The 25,977-nt window shown below is 46.5% G+C and overlaps 2 protein-coding genes across 3 annotated transcripts in view; one reads left to right on the forward strand and one right to left on the reverse strand.

The window, feature by feature from the left end:
* Positions 1-7,763: 7,763 nt before the first annotated feature.
* The window catches only part of DHRS7 (dehydrogenase/reductase 7), a 31,547-nt gene continuing 13,333 nt past the window's right edge, over positions 7,764-25,977 (reverse strand). Inside the window, exons 3-7 of one of the 2 annotated variants that reach the window (XM_077265399.1) lie at positions 25,738-25,844; positions 22,230-22,469; positions 20,434-20,556; positions 19,435-19,650; positions 7,764-8,141 (exon numbers count right to left, since the gene is read on the reverse strand). In XM_077265399.1, the coding sequence (XP_077121514.1) occupies positions 8,100-8,141; positions 19,435-19,650; positions 20,434-20,556; positions 22,230-22,469; positions 25,738-25,844 (728 nt within the window). In that variant the 3' untranslated portion in view covers positions 7,764-8,099. Of the gene's footprint in view, positions 8,142-19,377; positions 19,651-20,433; positions 20,557-22,229; positions 22,470-25,737; positions 25,845-25,977 lie in introns of those variants that run through there. The other variant, XM_077265407.1, reaches the window with a different exon arrangement.
* On the forward strand, positions 11,474-14,324 carry LOC143776209 (uncharacterized). Its single transcript, XM_077265336.1, has 3 exons — positions 11,474-11,963; positions 12,117-12,279; positions 13,029-14,324. The coding sequence occupies exons 1-3, from the start codon at positions 11,867-11,869 to the stop codon at positions 14,008-14,010; spliced, it is 1,242 nt and encodes a 413-aa protein (XP_077121451.1). The 5' UTR covers positions 11,474-11,866; the 3' UTR covers positions 14,011-14,324.

The following is a 25,977-nucleotide window of genomic DNA, read 5'->3' on the forward strand; positions in this document are numbered from 1 at the left end:
TCAGTTTGTGTTTTTTTTTTTTTACTTGTCAGTGTGGTAAATTGTTCTGTTTGAAATATCATTAGCATTTTCATTGCCCCTGCCAGGAGAAAAAGCTTAAAAACAAACCATTAGCCTAGAAGGCTTCTTACCCTAATTAAATCTTTATTAGTCTATAAACCACCAAAACTCATGATGGCCTCATTCAGACGACCGTAAATCTTGTTTGTGTCCTATAAATCCTTTTCGTGGATTGGACATGTCTATGGTGCTAGTTATATTCATTTTTTTTTTTGTGCTGTGTGGCTACAAAGAGAATAATGGAGATATGTCTATTTTTTGGCTGGGGTCACACTTGTGAGTGCAATGCAAGAAACTTGCCTCAATACCCAGCACCAGAGTGTGTGGCTACATGTATTTCTATGCAGCTGAACGCTCCGGTCCCGAGTGCTGGCGGCAGTGTCGGGTATTGAGGCAAATTTCTCGCATTGCACTCGCAAGTGTGACCCTGGCCTTTATCTGAATCTTGGATCAAAATCCAAGATTTTACTTATACAAAGTCTATAGGTCTGTGAAAATCACAGACATCACATGGATGCCATCAGAGTGACATTGTAATAGACTGGAGAAGATTTTCATTCTCCAACCCTCCCCCCCTCCACATGAACAATCACTGATGAAACTAAGATCCAAGACAACGGCCCTTATTTTTACGCATGATAAATACCATAGACGTCTGAATGAGGCCTCAGGGTATGTGCACACGTCAGGATTTTGTCAGGCTTTTTCATCAGGTTTTGTAGCCAAAACCAGGAGTGGGTGATAAATGCAGAAGTGGTGCATATGTTTCTATTATACTTTTCCTTTAATTGTTCCACTCCTGGTTTTGGCTCAATCCTGAAGAAAAATCCTGACAAAATCCTGACGTGTGCACATAGCCTAAGTCAGACCTGTGGCTCATATACAGTACAGACCAAAAGTTTGGACACACCTTCTCATTTAAAGATTTTTCTGTATTTTCATGACTATGAAAACTGTACATTCACACTGAAGGCATCAAAACTACAAATTAACACATGTGGCATTATATACTTAACACAAATGTGTTTAAAAACTGAAATTATGTCTTATATTCTAGGTTCTCCAAAGTAGCCACCTTTTGCTTTGATGACTGCTTTGCACACTCTTGGCATTCTCTTGATGAGCTTCAAGAGGTAGTCACCGGGAATGGTTTTTTTCTCCTACGTATCATTGGGGGACACAGGACGAATGGGTGTTATGCTGCTGCCACCAGGAGGACACTAAGTTAAACACACACAAAAGATTAACTCCTCCCCTGCAGTATACACCCACAGGCTGGACAATCCAGAGCCAGTTCTTACTTAGTGTCTCAGGAGGCACTTGGGTCCTCAGGACCCCACCAATTTTTAGTTTTTGATTTAACGGAAAGAAGGGAGCGACAGGCAAATTTTTAGCTCTGATCTCTCCCGCACCAACAACGGGCAAGTACACGGAGCGTTCCTCCTGTATCCTTTCCCGCAACGATGGATGCCAGCCCTGGCTCACCTTTCAGTGTGGCGACGGTTCCCTAGCGTCCCGATCTCCTTCCATCCTTCTCAGGCGACCATGGGGACTAATCATCCACCTAAGTCTCCTGGAGCCAGGGCACAGCCGGACAAATTGACAGGGCGTCCGCGCAGCCGCCCACTGCACCACCACTGATATAGTGGCTGATACATGGCGGCAGTAGCTCTCCACCCTCTCCCTATCATGGTGAAGGTGGATGGAGCATCGGTCCCATCGCACAAGGTAAGTGCGGGGACCGACCAGCTGGCAGCAGGGGGCCCCCCTTACTCTCTTCTGCATGCGGCCCTGCAGCCGCGGGACAATGTGCGGCTCTGCAGCCGCGGGGCAGCGTGCGGCTCTGCAGCCGCGGGGCAACGTGCGGTTCTGCAGCCGCGGGGCAGCGGGTGGCTCTGCAGCCGCGGGGCAGCGTGCGGCTCTATAGCCGCTGGGCAGCGTTTCCTTTCTGAGAGGGCTCGGCGGCTCCCAGGCCTGGGTCGGACTACAGCGCCCGCCCACAAGCATGCCGCCGCCCGCCCACGACACGCCCCCTCCCTGGGCGCTTCTCGCTCCCGAGAAGCGCCCTTCTCACTTCTCGGCGGCCATCTTGGACCAGGAAGTGCACTGGCGGCTCTGCAGCACCGCAGCGCTCAGGACAGGAGGAAAGCTTCAGGATCTCCCTGCCAAGCCACCGCGGATCCTAGGTGAGACGCACCCAATAGGATTGCCTCTCTCCCCTGCCAGTACGCTCACTCCACAGCAAATATGTCACAGTCTAGGCAAAAACGGACTGGAAAGACCCACTCTGTTATTTTTGCTGTGTGCACCTCCTGCAAGATTTCTCTGCCCCGAGGTCACACCACCCCGCTGTGCTCTGCCTGTGAAATGCCCGCGGCACAGGATAATCCGGCCTCTGACCCGGAATGTACTGAACCTAGTACCCCCGCATGGGCGTCCTCCCTTGCTCGATCTGTGGCATCCTTGGAAAGGACGATACAGTCCCTCCGTGAGCCGTCCCTTACCCAGGGTACTTCCAAGGATGATGTAACGCGGTCTAAGAACCCCTCACGGCCCAGAGGTCGTTCCGTTTCCAGAAGCCCTCACTCATATAGAAAGAGGTCCAGGGTAATATCTCCGGTCCGTGATCAGCCTTCTGGTTCAGAGAGCGAAGTCTCTCGTCACTCATCCCCAGATCATAGCAGGGAATCTTTTCTGGACGACGCTTCCAGCGTGTCCTGTTCCCCAGAGTACCGTCATGACCAAGAGACCCTTGATTCTCTCATAGACTCTGTAAGTCAGACTCTACAGTTAGAGGAGGAAGCCCCGTCTAAGGCGGCTCATCCCGTGTCATTTGGGCGGACTACAAAGGCTCATAGGTTTTTCCCCACGCATCCTCAATTCAAGGACATTGTCGATCTCCATAGAGTCCGTCCGGATAAACGCTTCTCAGGTCAGAAGGCTATGCAATTGAAGTATCCGTTTGCTCAGGACCTTGCTAAGGAGTGGTCTCAGTCACCCTCCGTGGACCCGCCAGTGTCGCGGCTAGCCACAAAGGCGGTTCTATCTTCCTCCGAGGGCGCGTCCATCAAGCATCCCACGGATAGACAAATTGATCAGATGGCTCGCTCGGCTTTTGAAGCTTCCTCGGCTTCTCTCTTTCCTTCTTTTGCCGCCACATGGGTTGCAAAAGCCATGTCCCATTGGGCCGAGTCTTTAGCCTCTACTGCACTTCATGCCGACTTACCCCCTGAGGTTTCTCACCTGGCCACTCAGATTGCCAGAGCGGGGGACTTTGTAGTTTCCGCATCCTTAGACGCGGCCAACTGTGCCTCACAGGCAGCGGCCAATGCTGTCACGGTCCGCAGATCCCTTTGGCTCAGGGACTGGAAAGCGGACTCAGGATCCAAAAAATCTCTCACGTCCCTTCCATACCAGGGTGAACGTCTGTTTGGGGACAAACTAGATAAAATGATCGCAGACTCCACAGGGGGAAAGAGCAAATTCCTTCCCCAGCAACGGACCTTTCGTCCCTTTCGCAACCAACAGGGCCGAGGCCGATATTTCCGTTTCGGTTCCAACTGGTCCAATCCTTCCTCCGCGCCACCTGGCGTCGGGAGAGGTCAGCGCAAGGACAGAACCTCCCAGCCATCTTACAAACCTTCTCCCTCTTGGAGAGGCAGACCCAGACAACAGGGGTCCAGGGGGTCCAGATCTAACAGGTCTCCTCCTCAATGACTCTTGGCAGACGCCAAAGGACACCGACAGAGTTGGCGGCCGCCTACTCTTCTTTCGGGACGCGTGGCTCTCGGTAGTTCCCGACCGATGGGTCCGCGATCTGGTATCCGTCGGTTACAAGATAGAGTTTGTCTCTCTTCCCCCATCTCGTTTCTTTCAGTCCCCTCCTCCCAGAGCAAGGGTCCGTCAGTATTTCCAGGCCATAAAATCGCTATGGGACGACGGGGTCATCATCCCGGTACCTCAGGACGAAAGGTACCAAGGTTTTTATTCCAATCTTTTCATTGTACCAAAGAAGGACGGCTCCGTACGTCCGATATTGGACCTCAAACTCCTCAACAGGTACGTCCGTGTGCGTCAATTCCGAATGGAGTCCCTCCGCTCGGTAATTGCCTCTCTGGAAGAGGGCGAGTTTCTTGCATCTCTAGATGTTCAAGACGCTTACCTGCACATTCCCATTCTGCCGTCTCATCAGCGCTTTCTCCGCTTCGCGGTCCAGGGCCACCATTTTCAGTTTGTCGCCCTACCGTTCGGGCTGGCCACCGCTCCTCGGGTGTTCACCAAGGTCATGGCGGCTGCCGTGGCCATTCTCCATGCTCGAGGCATAGTGGTGTTGCCCTACCTGGACGACATTCTTATAAAGGGTCCCTCTTTCCGGTCCTGTTCAGAGGCGGTAGATGTCACTATAAATACTCTTTCACGCCTGGGCTGGAAACTCAATTTCAAAAAATCTTCCCCAGTCCCGGCCCAAACCATACCCTACCTGGGCATGATCTTAGACTCCTCTCAGGGTCTAGTACTCTTGCCTCCGGAAAAGGTATCTACTCTACAGAGAGAGGTCCGGAAGCTTGCTCAACCTCGCTCTCACTCCCTACGCTTCTCCATGAGGGTACTCGGCAGGATGGTGGCGGCAATGGAGGCAGTGCCCTTTGCGGTTTTTCACCTCCGGCCCTTACAACACGCCATTCTGGCAGTATGGGACAGGAATCCCGCCTCGCTCGACCGCCGTCTCCTTCTCTCTCGCCAAATCAGACAATCCCTCAGGTGGTGGACCGAGAGGTCCTCCCTGACTCGGGGGAAGTCTTTCCTTCCGGTGCACTGGCTGGTTGTCACAACGGACGCCAGTCTCTTCGGCTGGGGTGCAGTGTTCCAGCGTCACTCGACCCAGGGTCGCTGGTCGCCGCAGGAGTCCCAGCTACCCATCAATATCTTAGAGATTCGGGCAATCAGACTAGCCCTCCATCATTTTCAGCAGTTCCTCTCCGGACGTGCGGTAAGAGTCCAGTCCGACAACGCTACGGCAGTAGCCTACGTCAACCGCCAAGGGGGCACTCGCAGCAGGGCGGCCATGGTCGAGGTGACGCTAATTCTCCGTTGGGCCGAGGCACATCATTCCATTCTCTCAGCAGTTTTCATACCAGGCGTGGAAAACTGGGAAGCGGACTTTCTAAGTCGCCACAGCCTCGATCCCGGAGAGTGGTCTCTTCATCCCGCAGTCTTTCACCAGATCTGCTCTCGTTGGGGGACCCCGGACGTGGATCTAATGGCATCCCGCCTCAATTGTCAGGTTCCCGTCTTCATGGCCAGGTCTCACGACCCCTCAGCCTTCGGAGCCGACGCTCTCGTCCTCTCATGGCAGGGCTTCAGTCTCCCATACATCTTTCCCCCAATTCCCCTTCTGGGGAAGGTTATCAGGAAGATCAGGGCAGAACGGATTCCAGTAATCCTCATCGCTCCGGATTGGCCACGCAGGACATGGTATGCCGAGATGGTTCAACTGGTCTCAGATGTACCTTGGAGGCTGCCGAATCGCGCAGACCTCCTGTCTCAAGGGCCCATTTACCACCCGAACTCAGAGGCCCTGTGTTTAACGGCGTGGCCGTTGAGTCCTGGGTTCTGAGGCAGAAGGGGTTGTCTCAGACGGTGATATCTACCATGCTCCGTGCACGCAAGTCTTCTTCTATGCGCATCTACCACCGCGCTTGGAAGGCATACTTCGCCTGGTGCAGGGATCGGAGGCGTTCCCCCCTCCGTTTTTCTATTCCTCACATTTTGGAATTCCTCCAATCAGGCGTAGACTTGGGTCTTGCACTCAGCTCTCTTAAGGGCCAAATTTCTGCTCTCTCGGTCCTTTTTCAGAGAAGGATCGCAAACAGATTGCAGGTCAGGACCTTTATCCAGGGGGTTTCTCATATGGTTCCGCCTTACAAGATGCCTTTGGAACCATGGGACCTGAACCTAGTTCTCTGTGCTCTTCAAGAGCCACCTTTTGAGCCCTTGCACGAGGTGTCTTTACTGTTCTTGTCTTGGAAGATTGTCTTCCTCGTGGCTGTCACGTCTATTCGACGTGTCTCTGAGCTGGCAGCTCTGTCGTGCCGACCTCCTTTCCTCGTGTTCCACCAGGATAAGGTAGTTCTGCGGACATGTCCGACTTTTCTTCCGAAGGTCGTTTCCTCTTTCCATCTTAATGAGGAAATTGTTCTTCCCTCACTGTGCCCTGCGCCTTCCCACCCCACGGAAAGGGCGCTCCACACTCTGGACTTAGTGAGGGGTCTCAGACGTTATGTCTCCAGGACTGCGTCTTTCCGTAGATCAGATGCCTTGTTTGTTCTTCCGGAGGGGCCACGGAAGGGACTACCCGCCTCCAAGGCCTCCATTGCCAAGTGGATTCGTTCCGCCATCCAAGAGTCCTACCGTGTCAAGGGTCACGCTGCACCTCCGGGGATCAAGGCTCATTCTACCCGGTCAGTCGGCGCGTCCTGGGCCATCCGGCACCAGGCATCGGCAGCACAAGTCTGCAAGGCTGCTACATGGTCCAGTCTACATACGTTCACGAAACACTACCATGTGCACTTTCAGGCTTCGGCAGACGCTTCCGTCGGTAGGCGAATCCTACAAGCGGCTGTGTCTCATCTGTAGTTGTAGGCTCGCACTGCATTTATAACTTCTGGTGACCCACCCAGGGACTGCTTTGGGACGTCCCATTCGTCCTGTGTCCCCCAATGATACGTAGGAGAAAAGGAGATTTTTGTGTACTCACCGTAAAATCTTTTTCTCCGAGTCATCATTGGGGGACACAGCACCCTCCCTGTTAGCCTAGTTGGCTCAATTGTTCTTTTCAGTCTGTGTTTTGACTATGACATGTTTTCTGTTTGATAACTGGTTTACTCCTACTGCTTTGTTACCGAACTGGCTCTGGATTGTCCAGCCTGTGGGTGTATACTGCAGGGGAGGAGTTAATCTTTTGTGTGTGTTTAACTTAGTGTCCTCCTGGTGGCAGCAGCATAACACCCATTCGTCCTGTGTCCCCCAATGATGACTCGGAGAAAAAGATTTTACGGTGAGTACACAAAAATCTCCTTACTTCACAGGTGTGCCCTGTCAGGTTTAATAAGTGGGATTTCTTGCCCTATAAATGGTGCTGGGACCATCAGTTGTGTTGTGTAGAAGTCTGGTGGATACACAGCTGATAGACCTACTGAATAGACTGTTAGAATTTGTATTATGGCAAGAAAAAAGCAGCTAAGTAAAGAAAAACGAGTGGCCATTATTACTTTAAGAAATGAAAGTCAGTCCGAAAAATTGGGAAAACTTTGAAAGTGTCCCCAGGTGTAGTGGCAAAAACCATCAAGCGCTACAAAGAAACTGGCTCACATGAGGACCGCCCCAGGAAAGGAAGACCAAGAGTCACCTCTGCTTCTGAGGATAAGTTTATCCGAGTCACCAGCCTCAGAAATCGCAGGTTAACAGCAGCTCAGATTAGAGACCAGGTCAATGCCACACAGAGTTCTAGCAGCACATGATAAATATAATGCACGTCACGAAACAGGGTGCAGGGGGCTTAATAAATCTCCACTAATGTGTATGTGAATTAACACACAAAACTGTGGCTGAGCTCAAGTTTCAAAATTTCACTATTAAGATGTAAGCAAGATGCAATGTTTGACCCAAATTTCTAATGTAGTTATTACTTTAATGGTCTTGAAACCTTTCCATTTTTTTTATTTTCTTATAAATCTTAGTGCAGCAGCAAATAGGAATCTGCTCATTCTGAAAATAAACATTTTTTGTACCATGAACAGTAAAAACAAAAACCTTGTGAATACAATTGTTCAACAGTTATGTAGCTTGTCCTAACAGTGCATATACTTGTTTGTACATAGTGCATTGGTGCTGTCCCTCAGCAGAAGTGCAATGCAAAAGGACTAGAAACGTCAATATATCTATGGCAAAGCTTGCAGTTTTGATTGGTTATTACAGTTTTGTTCATAGGCAGAATGCTGTTCTGAGTCTTGATATTGACGAATGCAAAGAATCTCCCATTAGGAAGTTTTCTTCGAAAAGACAAAAGTAGAATCGGTATCCTGCAGAAGAAAATTGCACAAGTGTTACAGGCAGTAACTCAAAATTATATAAAACAGTGGGTCATAATAGCGGCCATCTAGTACAGCAACCGTTCAAGGTAAAAGGGCAGAGCAGTTGTCTAGGTAAACATAAGAGCCCATTCACTTGAGCAAAATGTTTTGACAGATCCTCTTCTAGTTTCCACATTGATAGCAAGGCTGTGTGCTACGGTCTAACCACCCGCTACCTGCCAACCAGGGCTGTGGAGTCACTAAGCCAAACCTCCAAATCCTCAATTTACTTGAATCTCGACTCCACAGCACTGGTCACTACTGAGCATGTACATAAAGTGCAGCACAGATTCATCTCATCTATGACTCCACAGCACTGGTCACTACTGAGCATGGACATAAAGTGCAGCACAGATTCTTCTGAACTAACAGCCGAGATCAGAAACAGACATACTGTATATAGGACATTTCATAACTTTCCCAAATTATGAAAAAACAAATACAGTACATCCTGCATTGTACTACTGTACCCAATTTATTACATATTTTGGGAGTCTGTCCATTTTATATCAACTCCACTGCCCTGCTGCCAACATCCCCTGCGCCAAGGGTGGGGAACTTTTTTTGTGCTAGGGGCCATTTCGATATTTATAGCATTGTTTGAGTACCGTACAAAATTATCAACTTGAAAATTATCCTGTTATATTTGGGCAAACGTTTAACTCGTCCCTAATGTCATGGCTGGAACTGCTTCACTTTGGTGAGGTGTGTGATGTTAGGTGGTATGGATGTTGTTGCTAATCGTAAATTTTTTTTAGATTTGCAGTAAGTCGTACCGAACATAGATGTATATTACACTACAGGTCTCCCTACAGTGCAAAATTCAAAAATTCATCACTGAACATGTTACATTTATTGAACTCAAGCAGTGCGAGATCTTCTGTCTACACATCACATAGGAGACCCCAGGGCTAGAGTATATACACATCACAGGAGACATGGGGCTGAAACATATACATCACAGAAGACATGGGCCTGCAGTATAGACATCCTTGGAGACGCTGGGGCTGCGAATTTTTTTTCTCTCTGGGATGGCAGCACATAGCACACTAACTACATGCCCAAAGTAAGTCCTGGCACTGGCCAGCATCAGCACAATCTTTCATTGCATGCGCCGCTGTGTTCAATATTGAATACTGCATGCTCACAGAGCAAAAATAAATTATTAAAGGGCCAATAGCAGTCAAAATGGAGCTGCCGGCCTGAGCACTGCGGTCCCAGAGAAAAGAAAGATCATCTTGGGCTGTAAATGGCCCCAGGGCATGAAGTTCCCCACCCCTGCCCTAAGCCTTCAGATTAGTAAGCCTGACACAATGTCATTGATGCACTGCACTCGTCATGTTTAGCTGGCCCTACTAAGCGAGAGGGGCCCTGGGAATGTTGTCAGGTAGAATTTAAAAAAAAAAAAAGAAAGTTGCAGGATTCTGGTTCCGTGGCATTGGACTACCAACGTGGCCATTGGACAAAGGTCCTGTGCATCCTTTGTCTCAATTCTATGAAACAACTTAGGCTACGTTCACATTTGCGGTGTGCGCCGCATCGCAACGCATGCGTCGTGCGGCCCTATCTTTAACATTGGGGACGCATGGCGCCGCATGTACATGCGTTGTCATGCGTTTTGGTGCGTCGTACGCCGCATGCGGCGTTAGGGCGCACCTGCCAGGGCGCGGCAAACGCAACATGTTGCATTTTTTGGGCGGCGCAGACTTTTTAAAAAACGCATGCGTCGTGTTTGCGTCGTGTTTGCGTCGTCGATGCGCCTTTTTTCCCATTGACTTGCATTGACAACGCAGACGACGCAAGTACTTGCGTCGTGATGCGTTGTACGACGCATGCGTTTTTCTTTCAAAAATGCAAAACATTGTCTAGACTTTGTCTAGACACTTAAAAAAAGCACTATATGTATAAAAAAAGGGGGGGGGGTTTGCCATTGTCTTTCACAGAGCACACAGAGCAGACCGAAGAGAGGAGCAACCTGCTTTCCAAACCTGTAAGTATATATTTCTCTTTGCATAATTTTTTTTCTGTGTTTTATTTCTTGTTTTTGATTTAATTTGTGCAATGTTTGCTCTGTGATATTGTACGGTTATGGCACTGTAGGTTGTTATTGAATACTAACATTTTTTTTTAATGTGTTTCTGATATATGCTGGCGTTTCTTGTGTGCGGCCTTGCTGGGTTTGGATTGGTTTTGGATTTATTTTTGGTTGTTCTTGTGTCATGCGGATGTTCAATGCCTTTTTTTTGTAAGATTTTTTATTGTAAAATTGGTGGTGCATGTCTTTTTCTGGCTTCTATTGTTGGGGTAACCGTATGGCGTTTTCTTGTCTCATGTCTTGCTGTGTTTTATTATGCTGTTGGCATTTTTTTTTCTTTCCTTGAGTGTCTTTTCTTGCTGGTGGGGGGGCTACATTTATGATGTTTCATTTGTATTGTATTGTTCCGTGCTGCTATATGCCATTATATGTTCAATTGTATTATGGTTACGTCGTTTTCTGTATGGCTTCCATATATATATCTCCTGTCTTGAATGTTTCCATAGCCAAGTGTGTAGTTAAATTTTTTTTTTTTTTTGTTTGGGCCCTTTTTTCAAAATTTCTTGTGTTCTCTTTTCTATTTGACTATGGTTTTTCTTTTGGTTGCTGTATATTGTAACAGCGGTTGTCCCGTAATGTTTATTGCTTATTATCTAGAATGGTATTTATCGCCTTTTTCAAATGTATTTCTGTGGTAGATGTCACCAGATGGTGTTGTTTTGGATCATGTCTTGTTGCTATTGTAAAGTATGGCGTGCAGTTTGCTATTTCATTGTGCCTTTTTTTTTTCTCTTTATTTTTTAATTTTTTATATTTTAAAATTTGGACATAGGTGTCTATTTTTGCTTAATTTTGTTTGGGTCTATTCTTGTATTGTTTCTTCTATTGTCTTCTCTTGCAATGTATGGCGTTGTGGTGTCGCTTTTTGAGTTTGCATTGTCCTATCAGTCAACAGTCAATTGTGGTTGTTTTAATGTTTTATTGTATGTGGCATTGTTAGCTTTGGATGTGATTTTTTGTTCATTTTTTCATTGCAGAGCAAACTTCCAATGGCGAGTGACTCAGAGCATAGCCAATCGGCGAGGGGGAGTGCGGTGAGTAATTATGTCCAGTTGCTTACTAGTCGCTGCCATTTGTAGCATTGTCACTAATTTTTGTATACATTTTTTTACAGGCTTCTTCAAGTGAGGGGGAAGGCACACAGCGGGAGCAGGGAGATCGGTGCCAAGATGTGGCGTCAGGCCGGCAAGTGAGTATTTGTTTTTGTTTTTTTATCTTTTTTTTTGGAGTAGCATCCTGCTGGGAGGAACATTAGGAGCAACCTGGTTTCACTAGGGCTGTTTACTAAGCTTAATTACATATAGCTTTTCAGGGCAGCAAGTATTTGGGGGAAGGTAACATACAGTTGAACTCCCTGCACAAAAACATATACATACATCAAATGGCAAAGGATAGGGCAAAGGTACAAATCATGCCACGTGCTGATGATGGTTGTTTATATTTGCCTATTTGTAACCTTTTTGTTTTCTATTTTTTCTAGGTTTCACAACGGGACCACAGGGAGAGTATTGATGTGGAGCTCCTGATCTCCAGCATCCAGGAGCGTGGCCCGTTGTGGGACAGCCGTGACCCCCGGCACATGGACCAGGTGGTGTCTAGGCGTTTGTGGGCAGAGGTGGCAAAGTCGCTGTGGGATGGCTTTGACAGTGCCTCAGCGAAGGACAAAGGCACCTTTAGTGAGTATTGCTGAGACGCTGCTATGACCCATCTTGCCAGGATAAACACAACCGTGTGTGATGCTATCAACGCCTAAACTTTGCATCACACACGGTTGTTTTATCCTTTTAAAATGCGACATATGTAACCTTTTTTTTTGTTTGCATTCACAGTGAAAAAGTTGAGGACCAGATGGCGATCCATAAAGGACCGTTTCAATAAGGGGCTCCGTGCTGAGGAGGAGCAATCGAGGAGTGGTGCTGCTGCGGCCAAGTCGGTGCCCTACAAGTATAACAGGGCACTACAGTTCTTAAGACCAATCCTTGGCCGCCGACAGTAAGTATTTTGTCCACATACCATATTGCACATTGTACATTGCCCAGACACATAACATATTGCACAGCCACATAGTTCATTGGCCAGCCACGTACATTGTGCATCCACACACATAGTATATTTACAGGCCACTATATCGCAGCCACATAGTACACGTTCTAGCCACGTATCCACATAGTACATTTCCCAGGCACATAGTGTATTGGCCATCAATGTAGTCAGCGTAGCATATTGGCCATCCACGGTAATTTTTTAAGGTTAAGCAAGAGTCCTTGTAGTTCCTGACAGGTTCCGTTCTGAGTCAGTGTAGTTCTGATCGCAGGAATAATGATGACGTCTCGATCACATGATCCTAACGTCATGGACATTCCTGCGATCAGATCAGCAAAGTCTGGTTTTTATTTTTTTTTAATTCTTTTATAGACCTTAAATTTTATATTATTTTTGCAACATAGCCAGCATCTTGAAATTAGTTTTTCACACAATAATTTTTTAAAAATATGACAGGGGTATGCATTGCCTTTGGCAGAGGGAATGTACAGTCATTTTCTGCCGTCGGTATGTCCATGATTGTTATCGTCAGCCCTAATGGTCAGCTGGCGATAACAATCAGCAATTTATTATAGGCCACACAGACTGAGAGACAGGGGATTGTAATGTTTTGATGTGTCATGTAATTTTTTTGACAGGAGTTGGCGTATGTGATAGGTTATTAATTGAAGAATAATTTTTTCATTATCTTTTCACAGGACACACAGCAGCACCCTCCAGCGAGCTCCCCCCTGTGAAGCGGAACTTCATGGATCGCCATCTGAGCCGTCACAGCCATCCCACAGCGACAGCAGGCCTGCACCACCATCATCTGGAGAACCGGCTGCCGGTACGTCAGGTTTTCCCCTGCCCGAGGCCTCTGGCGCACCTTCGTTCGGGTATTCCCGACAGCGCCAGCGGGCCTCGGACAGGTCAGTCATGCCTGAATTTTTGCACTTGGGCACGGTGTTCCAGAACGGTTTCAAGGCGTTGAGAGATGAAATGTCCAGTATGGGACGGCGCCTTGAAATCCTGGAAGCCGAGCTCACAAATCCGGCAAAACATTTCTTTAGCACAATGGCAAAAGGCATGGTGGAAAACCTTACGCCGGAACTCCAGATTTCGGTGATGCAGGACTGCAACAATTCTTACGTGAGGGCTCTGCAGCAGGCTCGGGTCGTGCAGTCAGCGACACTGCCAGTAGTGCCGTCGCTGGCTAGCATGACTCCGACTCCTGCTGCAGAGTCACTCCAGCCACCCCACCCTGGTCCAAGTGCCGAGCGACGCCACCACAGGCACCATAGCAGTGTGCCGCCGACTCCTGCTCCTGCCAGGCCCTCATCCTCCCGCAGCCATCATTCTAGGGGAGATCGGGGTGAGAAAAAAAAAAAAAAAAGAAGCAAGAGGACACGCACTGAGGCTCTGGCTGCTCCAGTTCAAACAACAAGTAGACATAGGGGCTCTAGCCGCAGTAGGAGCAGCCAGAGCCAAACAAGAACCTCACAAAGGCTCGTGTTGCCTCCTCCCTCCCCTGCAGAGGTGGCGGTTTGCTCCCCATTAGACCTGCCATCCAGCCTCCTGGACTATAATAGGTCAACATCCTCCTCCTCCTCGTCGTCGTCATCATCCTCATTTTCCGGTCCCCATTCCGAAAAAGATACCTACCATTCCCCCTTTGTGGCACATGTTGATACCCCCTAAGTTTATTTCCCCGTTTTTTTTTTCTGTTTCCCCCAAATAAAAAACTTTGGTTTAAATACAACAATATTTGTTCTTACTTTCATGTATACTTCTCAGCAAGTCACACCGTGCGCCGTCTACACATATTATGTGTTTCAAACAACTCATATGCAATGTCAGACACTATTTTTACCATTTTTATTTTGCCTTTTTTGGTGTGTCTCTCATTGCTGTATGAGGTGTTTACAAACAATAAAGTGTATGAGGTGTTTTCAATCACTAGGGTATGTGTCCACGCTCAGGATTGCATGAGGATTTGGTCACGATTTTTCATCAGTGTTTTTTAACCCAAAACCAGGAGTGGGTGATAAATACAGCAGTGGTGCATATGTTTCTATTCTACTTTGCCTCTAATTGTTCCACTCCTGGTTTTGTATTACAAATACTGAAGAAAAAACGTGACAAAATAATCATGCAATCCTGAACGTGGACACATACCGTAAAGGTACCTTCACACTTAACAATGCTGCAGCGAAACATATAATGATGCAGATCACTGCAGCATCGCTATTTGGTCGCTGGAGAGCTGTCTGTGTGACAGCTCTCCAGCGACCAACGATGCCGAGGTCCCCGGGTAACCAGGGTAAACATCAGTTTGTTAAGCGCAGGCCGCCGCGCTTCCGATGATTACCCTGGTTACCAGTGTTAAATGTAAATAAAACAACAGTACATACACTCAGAATTGCGTCCCCCGGCGTCCGCTTCCCTGCCCTGACTGAGTGACGGCCCTAACAGCAGAGCGGTCACATCACCGCTGTGCTGTGCATTCACTTTCCGGCCGGCGCTCAGTCAGTGCAGGAAGCATACGCCGGGGGACGCGAAGATGAGTATATGTACTGTTTTTTTTGTAAACTTTCACACTGGTAACCAGGGTAAATATCAGGTTACTAAGCGCCGCCCTGCGCTTAAGCCGATATTTACCCTGGTTACCAGTGTAAAACATCGCTGGTATCGTTGTTTTTGCTGTCAAACACAACGATACACGGCGATCTGACAAACAAATAAATATGTTATATGGTATGGTAGAAATTTTGTCTTTGAAGCAGGGTAGAAAACTTAAGAAAATTTTTTTATTAAAACACAACATTTTAAAAACAAAGGGTTCCAAGTTTTTTAGATAAGGCACATTACATTGGTGAACTATTTTTAGCATAGTCACACCAGAATACAGTCCAACAGTTTACTACACCATATTATCTTGCCATGACAGACGGCCAACATCTGACACAAAATAGGCCGCAAAACGATCCCTCATCTGAGCAATTTCAACACTTGTCCTCAGAGGGTGATCATGGAAATTGGGCAATGGGTTGGCTATGGTTTCATCGAGATCAACGTTCAGTCTCTCTTTGGCCAGAATAAAATTGTGGAGAACCACACACGCCTTCACCACCTCATCCACTGTCTCAGTTTTCATATTAATGGCGGATCCTAATATCCGCCATTTTGAGACAAGGATGCCAAAGGCGCACTCCACAGTCCTTCTGGCCCTGGATAGTCTGTAATTGAACACCCTTTTCGTATGGTCCAGGCCCCGACTTGAGTAGGGTTTCAATAGGTTGGCAGACATTTGGAATGCCTCATCCCCAACCACAACAAATGGCATCGCAGGGCCTTCGGTGTGGGGAAGAGGTCGTGGCTGGGGGAAATTAAAATTGTTAGTATATAATTTTTGGCCCATATCCGAGTCTTTGAATGTGCGCGAGTCATTTGAACGGCCAAACGCACCAATGTCGACTGCAAGAAAACGGCAGTCCGCACCGGCAATTGCCATAAGCACAGTAGAAAAGTATTTTTTGTAGTTGAAGAACATGGATCCACTTTTCCCTGGCTTGGTAATCCGAATATGCTTTCCGTCCACCGCGCCAATGCAGTTTGGAAACGAACACACTTCCTCAAATTTCTCGGCGTTGGCCAACCAGATATCGCTTGTAGGGACGGGTAAAAATTCTGCACGGAGATTATCCCACAGAGCGCGGCAGGTCTCAGCAATAATCCCGGAGAGAGTGGAGACTCCAATCCGGAACTGAAATTGAAGGGATCGCAAGGTCTCTCCGGTAGCCAGGAAACTGCCAAGAAGATAAAGAAATTACATTAAAGTACATTGCAATTTATAAAAGTACATTGACCATACCACCCCCAAAAAAAATTAAGAAAAAAAAACAAAGGGAAGAACATATCTCAGTCATTCGAACAGCTACGTACCGTAGAGTCACCAGAAGCCGCTCCTCTGCGGAAATAGCTCTCCGAAGCTGAGTATCCTGCCTGGTAATGGATCCTTCCACCCGACGAAGAAGATACCGGAAGCTCTCCTGAGACATCCTGGTGTACTCGAAGTATTTCTCCAGGTTCTCATTCAGTTCGCCAAACAAACTATGGTATGCTCCACGGCTCTCCCGAACTTCCAAAATAGGGTGGATCCAAAATCTGCGACGACTCCATCTCCGTTTTTCTCTTTCTCTTTGATGAGCACAGGCAACAGCATAGGCAGAGCCAAGGCTAAATCCATCTCCATATCCATGACGATACTGTCCATGGGACGCTCCATCATGAATACCAGCAAAATGGGAGGAATTCATGTCTGCCATGGTATATATACACAATTACATAAACACCAACCCTCTTCTAGCCATTGGTGGTCCTTATCTATTGTGTAGACACTTTTTTTGGTGGGTGGGATGAAGAATGACTCACTGCACAAAAAACGCATGCGGCGCAAAACGCTGCGTTTTTTATTGAAAACGCAACTGCGTTTACAAAAAACGCAGCGTTTTGCGACGCATGCGTTGAACGCATGCGGCGAAAAACGCAGCGTTGTGCATGCGGTTTGCTGCGTTTTTGTTTGCGTTGTGCGTTGCGGCGACGCCGCTGCGGCGCACACCGCAAATGTGAACGTAGCCTAAGATCGCTGACAGCAGTTCCTTCCAACTCCTTATACACACGGAGACTTTGTTTAACTGGGTATGTATTCTCAATGAGAGGGGAACAATGCATTATATACCCATTTGGTGGTGACTTTTCTCCTGAGTGAACAGAGGATCGGGCAAATTGGATTTTTTCCTCTCATATGTGCTACTGATGAATTCACATCCTTACTCCATTATTGGAAATTATGAAAAGTGAATACTTGAAAGGCGCTATATAGAGAAGAGAGGCTAGCAGAAATGTCAGGCTGTATAAGGTCCAGTTCAGACAAGCGCTGCACTTTGAAGACCAGTGACATTTGCAAATTGTTGATCTGGCTGGCTCCGTGTGGTTGTCGGCATGTTGGACAGTAGCGCCCTTCTATTTACATCCACTATTCTGGTTTATAACATCAGACCAAACTGATATGATTTTTGCATATAACCCAATATAGCCAATGTGACAACCTTGGTCATATGCACATCTGGACCCCCCCCAGGTGAGTATAATATAACTTGTTTTCCTTATCTTTCAGGTTACATGCGGGGCTTATCTACAGCATTACAGAATGCTGTAGATAAGCCCCTAATGGCAGTAGCTAAAGCTTATATACGAAAAAGGAGGTGGCAGATTCCCTTTAAGGATACTTTTACACATCAGGTTTTTGCGGTCAGGCTCAATCCGGCTAAAATTAAAAAAACGGATCCGGCGAATGTTGCCACCGGATCCAGTTTTTTTGCCATAGACTTGTATTAGTGCCGGATGACATTGCGTTTCATACGTTTTTCGCCAGATTCGGCAAATCTGCTGTTTCCAGTTTCTGGAAAAAAACGTCCATAGCAATGTTTTTTTGTCTCCGGCGAAAAAGCTGGAACCGCCGGATCCGGCGCTTCCGGCTTTTTGCTACAATGGGAGCCGGAAGGTGCCGGATCCGGAAAATGACGGATTCCGGCGCCGGATTCCAGTTTTTTTAAACTGAGCATGCTCCAGATTTTTTTTAATCCAATAATCCAGATATGCTAGCCGGATCCGTCAAAAAAACGGATCCGTCGCATCAGTTTTTCACAATCTGCGCCGGATCCGGTTTTTCCAACATTCGGCGGATTGTGCCTGATGCAAAAAACCTGATGTGTGAAAGTAGCCTAAGCAGGCAGAAATCACACTGCAAGAGTGAAGAACGTCATCAGGAACCAGAACGTATGTGCTAAGAATGCTCTGCGCTCAGCTGCGATGCTGGAGGGGAGTATAACTTGTCAGGTCTCCATGCATACTTTTGCTGTTCTAACACGTATTACACTGGGATACCTCATCTATCAGATCACTGTTTTCTTTGTACGTGCAATTTTAGAGCATCAGCATGGCTCCGTCACACTTAAACCATGTAACGTACACCAGAAGATGAATATACAATACATTATGTGTAATATGGCCATGCAAATAAATGTTCCAATACAAAGGTCTGATCTAATAAAAAGTCACATAAAACGTTCTGTATAGCGATGAGCAAACGTGCTCAGATATGATGCTACTAAGCATGCTCGAAAATAATTCTCCAGTCCCTGCATGTCTCGTGGCTGTTCGACAGGTGCAACACATGAAGGGATTGTCTGTTTGGTAGGCGATCCCTGCATTTGTTGTGGCTGTCGAGACATGCAGCAGCGGGGACGCAAAACATATTAGGCTACTTTCACACTAGCGTCGTTTTGCCTACGTCGCAATGCGTCGTTTAAAAGAAAAAACGCATCCTGCAAAGTTATCCGCAGGATGCGTTTTTTCCCCATAGACTTACATTAGCGACGCATTGCAACGTATGGCCACACGTCGCATCCGTCGTGTGACGGATGCGTCGTGTTTTTGGCGGACCGTCGGCACAAAAAAAGTTCCATGTAACGTTTTTGTGTGCGTCGAGTCCGCCATTTTCGACCGCGCATGAGCGGCCGAAACTCCGCCCCCTCCTCCCCGGAACTCTCAATGGGCAGCGGATGCGTTGTAAAACTGCATCCGATGCCCACGTTGTGCTACTTTAACACACTGTCCTCCGGGCCGACGGTTTGCGATGGCCCGTACCGACGGACTAATCTGAAAGTAGCCTTATTCGAGCACGCCAAAGACACTCGGTTAGCACCAGAACATGCTCAGATAACTCCCTATCCCTTGTTACACAAGCAAGATCGGACCTCCACTGATCTGGTGTCCTCTATGTAAATGGAGTGGTGGTTTGCAAGAGTACATCTATTAATCTATGGGAATCTGTGTGTATATGCGGGATCTCCTATCCTATAAATGGTGCAGTGGTCACACGTACACACCGCCACTCCATTCACACGGGACTCCTTGAGATCAGTGACGGGACCCCACCGATCATACATTTATCATCTATCTGGTGATTAGGGGATACATACTGTTCATGGGACAATCCTTTTAAAATTACGTATTCATTTATGATCTGAAAAGGGGTCCATAATTACATGCAGCACTTACTATTCCACTCTTAAAATTCTGTATTCTCTTCTGACCACCTTTCTGCGTTATCCACCATCCCCATGTGGGGGCATACTGCCATAGGTAATACAGGATTAAATAGGGCTGGTCTGCAATCCAGGCCTCTTTCAGGTTATTTGCAGCAGATACCAAAATGAGGCGAACACAGCGGTCTGTTGCCATCTTGTGAGTTTGATCTGTTGCTGTTTCAACAGACTAAAAAAATAAATAAAACATTAAAAAACAACTAAATTGAACTAGATGGACTTAAAGTCTTCTTTCAACCTTAATAACTATGTTACTATCTAAATAACTGTAGGCATTTAGGCTGTGTGCACACGTTACAGATTTTTCGCGTTTTTTCGCTATAAAAATGCTAAAAAAACACATACATTATGCATCCCATCATTTAGAATGCATTCCGCAATTTTTGTGCACATAATGCGTTTTTTTTCCGCAAAAAAACTCCTCGCGGTAAAAAACGCAGCATGTTCATTAATTTTGCGGATTTACCGCTATATTATTGCATTGGGAACCTCTGGAAAAATCAGCAAAAAAAAAACGCACCAAAAACGCAAGAAAAACGCATGCGGATTTCTTGCAGAAAATGTCCTGTTTTGCTCAGGAAATTTCTGCAAGAAATCCTGAATGTGTGCACATAGCCTTAGACTGCAGGGTGCATGTCCCCAAAATATATTTAAAAAAAAAAAAGTTTCTCTTATCAGGACCCCATCCAATCCAATTTTTTTACCCTTAAACATAATGATCCTGTAAAATGGCCATACAGCCTTACAAAACGGTTTTGTGTTCATTTTGGACTGTGCTATAGGTCCTTCCACAGTAGCAATGGCTTCAGTACAAGGAACTGTGGTAGACCAGAGCATGGGGGAAATCCACAAAATATTAGACTTGAAAAGTAAACCTGAGCCCATCTGCTACAAAATACAAGGATGAGGATACATGTTTTAGGTCTGCAGGGAAGAACGTGCATGATTTTACCGTTTCATACTGCTCAGTACAAGCATTTTCCACCACTTTTGACTGTACAGGTCCTGGACATATATTGATGATTGCAATATCTGGATACGCTCCCATCTCAATTCTTAGACTATTGAAAAATCCCTGCAAAAAATAAATAAATAAATCATTAAATAAAACAAAACATTGGATTGGTAATTTTGTAAAAAAACAAACAAACAAAAAACCTACCCAAAATTACTTTTGTACAATTATGAAACATTGTCTTGTATGGAAGACCGCAGGTTTATAGAATGCAATTCAGTGATTCCCTTATTGAGGGTTTTCCAGGGCTCCTCCAAAGTTGCCATAAGGTAAGGATAATTGGAAAAGAAATAATCTCTTCTTGCCCCCTGCTGGTGCTCTGGTGGTACCCACCAGGATCAGAAGTGACAACATCCCCATCATTAGTCACCAGACTACTGATGGAATTAACCGTTGGGACATGATCACTTACAGTCCCAGTGGAAACCACTGGATCCGTGGCAGATCCAAATAGTAAGTAATGATTGTGGGAATAATTTTGCACAACTGATGTTATACAGAACAAGCTCAGCAAAGTTTATTTCTTGTACCATTGAATCTTTTATCACTTCCTTCTGCCCTGTGTGCATCCATCTTCACTGAGCGAAATGGGCAGTTCTATTCTTATCTGCTAAAATATATATCTCAGTAGCATCCCGCTTCTCCTTAGTGCTGCAGGTTCCTCACTCTACTCTCCTATGTGCTTATTGATATGGCTAAATTTTATTTTATATGGATTTGGTGACAGGCCCAAAATTCAATCAATATTCATTACCAAGTACAATCTTCACATTTCATTGGTGGTTCATGTGGGAAGAGATCTTTAGAGAGCTTTCCCCTGCATGCATAGCTGAACAGTGCCAAATCCCTAATATATCAGGGCAATGCGGAGGCAGTGAGAGGGTCTGTTATACCACAGTTGTAGGTTTATCTGTTTTTCATTAATTAAGACCGGGTTACTGGGTGCAGTTGGTAAGGGACCGTCACACTCAGTGACGCTGCAGCGATATAGACAACGAGCCGATCGCTGCAGCGTCGCTGTTTAGGTCGCTGTAGAGACGTCAAACACAGCAGCTCCACAACGATGCAGGAGCGATCCTGTGACATAGCGGTGACTCACTTATCGTTCTCACAGGTCGTTAGCTCCATGTAAAACATTGCTGACATCGTTGCTTTTGCTGTCAAACACGACGATACACGCCGATCTGACGACCAAATAAAGTTCTGGACTTCTAGCTCCGACCAGCGATATCCAGATCGTTGCTGCATGTCAAACACAACGAGATCGCTATCCAGGACGCTGCAACGTCACGGATCGTTGTCGTTCTCGTTGTAAAGTTGCTGAGTGTGAAGGTACCTTTATGCATAAAGTGTGAAGGTACCTTTATGCATAATCAATCATCAGATACTTTATAAGACAAGGTCACTAGGTACAGCTTTAGCAGTACTGGAGGATGAATCCAGTGGCAACGGATAGTAAAAAGGGCACATTTTTGTATTGCCGTTAATCCCCCCCGATCTGATTATCTACTAGATCAGTAGACGTTTCTCAAGGAACGTTCTCCACAACCATTTTTTTTTTATTTTTTAAATGCTCTAGCCTTAGCTTCTCCCCTCTCTCAGATCATTGTTTCCCACGCAGCTGAAAAAAATGTTGTTTTTTTTTTTTTTTTTTTAACGCTAGTAAATATTTGCCTGAGTGATATGAAGCAATCCTTGCAAACATTTCATTTAACAATCAGCAACATATTTACCTGAAGGGCATGCTTACTGGCTGCATATCCCGTTGACAGGGGCACTCCGATCAGGCCGGTAATGCTGCTTAAGGTGATGATCTTTCCCCTCTTCCTCTCAATCATGTGGGGTAATACATGCTTCGTTATGGAAACTGTTCCTATATAATTGAGATTCATCAATCCCTGATAAACATCCAGACCTGTATCCACAAACAGAGAGCGCTGTGACCGGCCACCATTATTCACTAGAATGTCAATCTACAGACAAAGAAAATTTAAGGTTAATATTATCAACTTTTATATCTTGATAACTGAAGCTAGTGATTACTAGCTATTGGCAAGCCCACTTATCCATTGATTTCAAAGGTGACCATTAGTGATGAGCAAACGTGCTGGGATAAGGTGTTATCTGAGCATGCTCGGGTGCTAAGCGAGTAACTTGGGCGTGTTCAAAATATATGTTTGAGTCCCTGCAGCTGCATGTCTCGCAGCTAAGGTTGAGCGAAACGCATCGGACAAATTCAAAAATCGCCGACTTTCGGCAAAGTCGGGTTTCATGAAACCCGACCCGATACTAGTGTGGGATCAGCCATGAGGTCGCCGATCTGCGCGCAAAAGTCGCGTTTCATATGACTCTTTCAGCGCCATTTCTCAGCCAATGAAGGAGGACGCAGAGTGTGGGCAGCGTGATGACATAGGTCTCGATCCCCAGCATCTTAGAGAAGGGCATGACTGTGATTGGCTTGCTTTCTGCGGCGTAACAGGGGCTATAAAGGGGCGTGCACGCCGACCGCCATCTTACTTCTGCCGATCTGAGCGTAGGGAGAGGTTGCTGCAGCTTCATCAGAAGAAGGGATATAGTTAGGGAGGGAAGATTAACCCCCAAACCGCTTGTGCTGTAGCGATTTCCACTGTCCAACACCACCTTTTCTTTGCAGGGACAGTGGAGGCTATATCTTTGTGCATCAGCTCTGTAGCTTATTAGGCTGCCTTGTAAGGCTCCCTGATAGCTGCATTGCTGTTTGCACACTGCTGTGCAAACCAACTGCTTTTTTAAAAGCAAAAATCCTGTTGCTCCTTTCTGCACAGTTATATTGATAATTTGTCCACACTTTTGTGTGCAGCAGTCCTTATTATTGCTGCCATACTTGTCCTGAGATCATTGTAGGGAGATTGAAATTGTACTACAGTCCTTGTATTTTTTCATATATCTTCCAGCCACTTTCTGCCACTTAGATTGCGTTGTTATATACACAGGGCCTGAGTTTTGGTTCAGTCTCCCCCCCAAAAAAAGGGAGATTTAAATTCTCAACAAGTTTATATACACCTTCTACTTTGTTTTACAGTACCATATAACGGTTGTTCTAACCTTCATTAAAATGAACCAATCATGGATTTCAAATTATTTTGCCCCACCTTCCCCTGCTGACACGTAGCTTGCCTGAAAAATGTCTTGCTTTTGGCCTCCTCTTACTGACTTCTCCAATTCCTCCATTTGCAGCTGCTGAATGTCCACCATAGGCCATTTTTATACCTCCCTAAATGGGCTGACTCCCCCCCCACAGGGCCGTGGTCACCACCTGGCGCAAGCACCCGTGCCGTTTCCCTGGACAGGTGGGTGGGCCCACTCTTGGGCGACGACACTGGCACAGTGTCTGACGGTGTCAGAAGTGTCTCTGATGGTGGTGGTGCACAACCAACGTCAGACACACCGTCGTAATATGAGGGGCCCTGTGCCAGTACCGCCGCCCACGAGAGAGTGTTCCCCCCCCCCCAGCACGAACAGTGCTCTACCATTTGCAATACTTACCTCTCCCTGCTCCACCACTGTGTAGTCTGTGCTGTTAAATCCTTCAATGGCACTGCCAATACAAATTTGTTGAAATGATAGATGATAGTTAAAATATACAGGGGCCCTGGCCTCCATTTAGACCAGTTAATACTTTGCGCCTACAACCACTGTCTGCTACTCAGCAGAGGAGCCCAACCCTGTACCTAGCTATGCCACCTGTTTATTTATGAACAATTTTTTGGCAGACATTTAGCCCACTTTATTATTTGGGCCTACTAACTGTGTCTGCCATTCATTACAGCTTTCCTCCACTGAACAAAGCAATGCCGCCTGTTTAGTCCTGTTACTACATTTGAACTGCATTTAGCCTACTTTATTATTTGGGCCTACTAACTGTGTTTCCTTCTCATCCTGCCCATTGCCCAGCCACTGCTAGATGAGTCTGCTGGTACACTGACCCAGACCACTACATTCCCCTTGCAATCTACACAGCCAGAATCTGACCCTGCTGAAAGTCAGGTTCCCCTTCCCGCATACTATACCACCTTACACAAGGACAAAGAGGCAGGTGCAGATGAAAGTGCAGGTTCCTTCATCAGGTGGAGGGGGGGGGGCATACTCGTTGGCGACGTCACTGGCACAGGGCCCCTCATAGTACGCAAAAGTGTCTCTGCCAGTGGGAGGCGCCACCCGCCGTCAAACACACCACCGTACTATGAGGGGCCCTGTGCCAGTGCCAACGAGTAGGCCCCCCCTGCTTGCTCAGGATCACAGCACTTGCAAAGTCGAAATACTTACCTCTCCCTGCTCCACCGCCGTGACTTATTCCGCGTTTCCTGGGCCCACGAAAATCTTGAGCCAGCCCTACCCCCCACAACTTTAGCCAAATGACCCCCAGTTTTCAATGCCTAACTATTATTATAAAGTAAATTAAGATTGACAAGCTTAAGTAATAAGAATTGATGTTTTTGGCATTAAAATGGGCACTGTAGGTGTTTTCCTGTCCTCCACTCACTACCGACTTTGATTCCCCATTGACTTGCATTGGGTTTCGTGTTTGTCGGCCCCCGACTTTTCGCAATAATCGGCCGATTTCACCCGACCCGACTTTTGACAGTCGGGTTTCGCGAAACCCGACTCGATCCGAAAAAAGTAAAGGTCGCTTAACCCTACTCGCAGCAGTTCAGCAGCTGCAACACAAGCTGGGATTACCTGTTTGTTTGACAATCCCAGCAGGTGTTGCAGTTGTGAACAGCGGTGAGACATGCAGGCGCAGGGACTCGAACAAATATTTTGAACAAACCAAAGTCACTCGCTTAGCACCCGAGCATGCTCAGATGACACCTAATCTGACCGTTCGCTCATCAGTACTGACCATCTAATGCCAAAGAAAAGGAACTTCATGTTCTTTCTTGGAGGGGTTCCAAATAACGATGAGCGAATAGATTAGCAGGACCCCGATCCACTAGCAACATTGGTGGTCTGTAGCTACTATATAGGACACTATGAAGTGCATCCTACCTGCTGGCATCTACGGCTCCTCTTTTCATTAGCCAGGCTTTTATGATGTGGTTTGTGCATCATATGGCAATGATCATGTCACGCTAGGCAACCTAGTCAAAAGAGGAGCCGGGAATGTCAGCGACCGTTTGCAGGGCTCTTGTTCAGTGGCCAGAAACTACTGACCAAACTATGAGGAATTAGACAGAAATCACATTATAAATGTACACTTACTCTTCCAAAATATTTTATGACCATGTCCGTTGCTGCCTTGTGTGCACCAATATCGATCAGGTCAAGAGGAACAACTAATAGATCCTTCTCTTCCAAACTGCTGATCTCTGATAATAGGAGAAAAAGAGAGAAAGAAAGAGAGAGTTTGATTACAAATCATATTGAACAATATTTATTTTATTTTATTTATTTTTTTAAATGGCATAATGATATCAAAGTTTAAAAAAGTTGTCCAGGTGG

This window comes from Ranitomeya variabilis, chromosome 1, assembly GCF_051348905.1.
Source record: "Ranitomeya variabilis isolate aRanVar5 chromosome 1, aRanVar5.hap1, whole genome shotgun sequence".
NCBI classification, from domain to species: domain Eukaryota; kingdom Metazoa; phylum Chordata; class Amphibia; order Anura; family Dendrobatidae; genus Ranitomeya; species Ranitomeya variabilis.